Source organism: Alnus glutinosa, chromosome 6, assembly GCF_958979055.1.
Source record: "Alnus glutinosa chromosome 6, dhAlnGlut1.1, whole genome shotgun sequence".
NCBI lineage: Eukaryota > Viridiplantae > Streptophyta > Magnoliopsida > Fagales > Betulaceae > Alnus > Alnus glutinosa.
Genome location: NC_084891.1, coordinates 12,622,062 through 12,627,228, shown reverse-complemented (window position 1 = coordinate 12,627,228; position 5,167 = coordinate 12,622,062). Strand labels below are relative to the sequence as shown.

The following is a 5,167-nucleotide window of genomic DNA, read 5'->3' as shown; positions in this document are numbered from 1 at the left end:
AAGTGGCTCTTCTCCCAGCTTAAGATCAGATCTGTTTCTTTGCAACGTTGAAGCACAAGTGATAGATTGTGGAGACATGTATCAAAGGAGGAACCAAAAACAGAGAAATCATCCATAAATACCTCCAAAAAGTTTTCTACCATGTCTGAGAAGATTGACATCATGCATCGCTGAAAAGTGGCAGGTGCATTGCATAATCCAAAGGGCATGCGCCTATAAGCAAAGGTGCCAAAGGGCAGGTAAAGGTCGTCTTCTCTTGGTCTTGGGGATCAACTGCCACTTGATTATACCCGGAGTACCCATCTAGGAAATAGTAGTAGCTGTGGCCAGCAAGACGCTCTAGGATCTGATCAATGAATGGGAGTGGAAAGTGATCCTTCCGAGTATGGGAGTTGAGCTTGCGGTAGTCAATACAGACACGCCATCCCGTGGTTGTGCGCTGGGGAATTAATTCGCCAACTAAGTTCTCTACCACTGTGATGCCAGACTTCTTTGGAACCACTTGGGTGGGGCTCACCCACTTGCTATCGGAGATAGGGTAGATGATACCTGCATCGAGTAATTTGACCACCTCCTTCATCACTACCTCTTTCATATTGGGATTTAGCCGGCACTATGCCTCACGAGACGGTCGAGCATCTTCCTCTAAATGAATCTGGTGCATACAGATGGAGGGGTCAATGCCCTTCAAATCAGCTACAGTCCATCCAATAGCCTCTTTATGCTTCTTCAATACTGCTATAAACTATCTTTTTGGTCCTTTTGTAGATCTGAAGCAATGATGACTGGCAAGGTATCATTAGAACTAAGGAAGGCATACTTGAGCTTGTCTGGCAGTGGCTTAAATTCAAGCTTCGGTGGAGACTCAAGGGAAGGAACGAGAGGAGTGCTTGAAATTGGAGGTAGGGGCTCCTTGGGTAGTCTCCATGGATGAAAATATGCACTGGTAGCTGTCTCTAGCAAGGCATTTACCTCATCAATGTATTGATTGGTGTTGAAGTCTTCAGAGCCAAAGTGAGTTAGGTAGTCTTCCAAAGGATCCCTTGCCAAAATACTGGGGAGTGAATCTTCTACATATTCTTCAATGTTGTCCACAAAGAAACACTCATTCTGATCAGGTGCATGCTGGAATGCATTGAATATATTTAGCCTAACCTTCATATTAACAAAGGAGATCTCCATGACTCTTGTACGACAGTTGATGCATGCATTGGCCGTGGCTAAGAAAGGGCGCCCAAGGATGACCGGGATCAGCTTCTCAGGATTGGGAACGGGCTCAGTGTCAAGTACGATGAAGTCCATTGGGAAGAAAAACTTATCTACTTTGATGATGACATCTTCTATTACCCCTCTTGGTTTCTTAATAGACCGATCAGCCAACTGTAGAATCATTGTCGTGGGCTTCAGTTCCCCTAGGCCAAGTTGCTGATAAACTGAATAGGGAAGTAAATTCACACCAGCTCCTAGATCTAGGAGTGCTTTATCAATCCCACTATGTCCGATGATACATGAAATTGTAGGGGATCCAGGATCCTTGAACTTCGAAGGAGTGTTGCGCTGAATCAGGGAGCTCACATGCTCAGTACGAAGGACTTTCTTGGGAATATGATTTCTGCTTTTCCTTTTCTGAGTACACAAGTCCTTGAGGAATTTTACATAGGCAGTTACTTGCTTGATGGCATCAAGGAGTGGGAGGTTGATTTTTACCTGTTTGCAAACCTCCATCATATCTTGTATTTTCTCTCCTTGTTTCCCAAAGTGAGAAGGTGCCTTGAGACATTTTGGGAATGGGACCTGAGGCTCATATTGTATCTAAAGAGTGGGAGCTTATGAAGAAGAAGCCTCAATGTTTACATGATTACCCTTTTCCTTCTGTAGATTCTGTGGGATCTCAGTTTGCTCATCCACCTTTTCTTGCACATGATTGTCGACCCTTCTTCCACAACGCAATGTGGTGATGGCTTGAACTTGTTGGTGATGTGAAGTATTGCCTTCTACCATGTAGTGTCCCTTTGGGTTGGCCACTGGCTGACTTGGAAGTGTCCCTTCTTCTCTCTTGTTGAGGGTATTAGCCATCTGGCCCATTTGAGCCTCTAACTTGGCGATGGATTGAGAGTGAGAGTTCAACATCTGATTCTGAGAGTCCACTTTCTGATTGATGTCGCTCAGAAGTTTCAACATCTGAGCCTGAATGTCAGAATCTGACTAAGGAGATGGTGTAGCCTGAGATTGCTATTGTGGAGGGCGGTATGTGGAAGAAGATTGGTAGGGCTGCCTGTTAGATTGAGATTGATTGTGCACCCCTAGGACTGAGTTACTTGAAGCTTGAGTCTTCCATGAGAAATTGGGATGATTTCTCCACCCTGGGTTATAAGTATTGGAGTATGGATCATTACTCGGATGTGAAAAAGCTGCATTGACCTGCTCCGTTGAATCATCAGAAAACTTTCCTGCAGTTGGACAATCATTTGTGTGATGCATAGGACTAGAACAGAATGAGCATGGTGCGTGTTGTGTGTGCATGTGAGTAGAATTAGGAGCAAAACCAACAACCATCATTTGATCTAATTTCCTAGTGATAGCATCAACTACTTGGGTAGCTACATCTGAAGAATGTCCTATTTCAAAAAGACCTTCGGTCTTTGGTGCTTTAGGTGCAGGTGCTCTACGTCTAGTGGATGCATGTTGAATGGAATTATTACTCAAGTTTTCAAATAATGTCCATGCTTCGTCCTCACTTTTCATTAAATGTTCCCCCACGAGATGCATCTACCATATGTCTATTAGGCTCAGTCAAGCCTTCATAGAAGCTTTGCACTAGCTGCCACTTCGGGATAGCGCGGTGTGGACATGATCTAAGTAGGTCCTTGAGTCTTTACCAGGTCTCATACAGTTGTTCTCCCTCATATTGGGAGATACTAGTGATAGCTCTCCTAATATCATTGGTCTTTCCTATGGAAAAATACTTCTTCAGAAATTCTTGTTGCAATTGAGCCCAAGAAGTAATGGAGTTTGGTGCTAAGGAATGAAATCAATGTTTGGCTCTTTCCTTGAGGTAGAAGGTGTAACGCCCCGCTTTTACAAAAAGCGTAAGTGAAAATTTTTGAATTTTCACGTGACATTACTAACTTATCAGAGTTAAATATTGGCAACGGAATATATATAAATATAATACAGACTTAGGAATTAAGTAACACTTCAGAGCTTCTACTGAAATACCTCAAGATAGATATAATAAGTAAGTCAGCATAATTATACAAAGTAGTAGTAGTCATGCCTCACAGGGCATAAATAGTCATACAAGCCTAAATATCTAAGGTTTAATGACTACATAACAGCAGAATTATAAATATTGTCTTTAAACTAAGTTATTGAACTACAACATGGTAGTTCCCAAAAAGGGAGGCGGTCTCGCCTCAAAAACTAGTATCAGGAACCATCTAAGAGTCTGGATAGTCCTGATATTCTTCTTCTTCATATCCTATATTATCACACAATACGGAGAGGAAAACAACAACACAAAATACTAAAGTGAGTCCGCTATTTTCAATATTGATATGATTACTGATTTATTTAAGTAAATCCAACACAATGCAATAATATAAAGTAATGACAGTTTTATATGCACAGATTTATTATAAAATGAATCATGAGCTTCTTGCATTCGATCTTATAGAGACGTAACTCTAACGCATAGATTCAAGGAAACGTAATTCCATTTAATAAAGTCTAGGAAACGTAATTCTTGTCTAACGTGCTATAGGAGACGTAACTCCCGCTTATCGAGTTATAGGAGACGTAACTCCCGCTTATCGAGTTATAGGAGACGTAACTCCCGTTTAGCGAGTTCTAAGGAGACGTCACTCCTCTAACAATTTATTATCTTTTTGGCACAGGCAGACGTCACTCCCTGTTCCGTAAGCAGACGTAACTCCCTACTTTGTTGTTTATTAATATTTTTGGCTCAGGCAGACGTCACTCCCTGATCCGTTGGCAGACGTCACTCCCAACTTTGTTATAATTAATTCATTAATTAAAATAACAAAATATGCAAAATCCACATGCGCAAACAATTAAATAAAACAGAAACCACAACATTATGGAAATTCAGCTTCACCCTCAGTAAGTAATAAATACTTACAGTTCTTTCTTTGCTTCAGAAAAGTGTTCACATAAATATTAGCTGTAGTATAATTTAATACCAATAATAGTGAATTAGTACAATTCACTTATAAACTCATATTAACACTATTTTTATTTTTAACCTTTTAAATCATAACATAATTGCTAAAATCATTTAAACATAATAACAGCATATAAAAAATTGTTTAATTATAATGCCACATATTCCATATGGGCATTATAACAACATTTATAAATAATGACCAAAATACCCTTTTGCATTTTTAAAATACTTATGAACATAAGAATCGTTTTACCAACACTTTTAATCATAAAAGCTATATATTTATATAACATAACCAATTCCAATTGAGCTGAGTAACAACATTAGTATTAGTAATGTCTAAAAATACTTTTAGAATATTGGGCGGCATAACGGCATAATTATGAATAATTCCCTTTATAAAATTGGCAGAACAACGACGCTTTTATAACTAATGCTTAAAAAAACCTTTCAAAACTTTTGACAGCATAACGGCACATTTAAGGAATACCCAAATGAATTTGGGCATCATAATGGCATATTTGGTAAATAAGTGATCAACTTTGAACATAAACACATAATGAACATAATCAAGCTTAAACTAATGAAATCAAAACTAAAAGCATAAAATCAATGAAATTAATGATTGGAAGCTTACCAAAAGACTTCCTAGAACACACTCCAAGCCTTGGACTACACAAAAGCACACAAAAGCACACTTTTCTCTCTCTTTGCCATGAGTGTGTGTGTGTGTGAAGCTTGATGGGTTTTTGAATCCTTCTTTAGTTCTATTTATAAGGGAATGAATGGCTAGGATCAAGTAGACACTTTTTGATCTAATGGATGGGAGTTAGCCTTATCCTCCAAGGCACATGGGTTTACTAAGAAATGAAACCAAGTTATAAATAGGACTAATTGGTTACAAAATATCACAAAATCAATAGGGTGACACGGCGATGACGTGGCAGAATCTACACATGCATGCTTCCCAGTCCAGGGGCA

At 39.4% G+C, this 5,167-nt stretch overlaps 1 protein-coding gene and 1 long non-coding RNA gene across 2 annotated transcripts; both read right to left on the bottom strand.

Annotated features, from left to right (window-relative positions):
• Positions 1-738: 738 nt before the first annotated feature.
• LOC133871534 (uncharacterized) lies at positions 739-1,725 on the bottom strand. Its single transcript, XM_062308968.1, has one exon. The coding sequence runs from the start codon at positions 1,723-1,725 to the stop codon at positions 739-741; it is 987 nt and encodes a 328-aa protein (XP_062164952.1).
• A 1,498-nt stretch (positions 1,726-3,223) lies between these two features.
• On the bottom strand, positions 3,224-4,918 carry LOC133870325 (uncharacterized). Its single transcript, XR_009900697.1, has 3 exons — positions 4,824-4,918; positions 4,142-4,183; positions 3,224-3,481 (listed from the first exon to the last, which is right to left on the bottom strand). It is a non-coding gene; the product is annotated as an uncharacterized LOC133870325 (long non-coding RNA).
• Between the last annotated feature and the right edge of the window lie 249 nt (positions 4,919-5,167).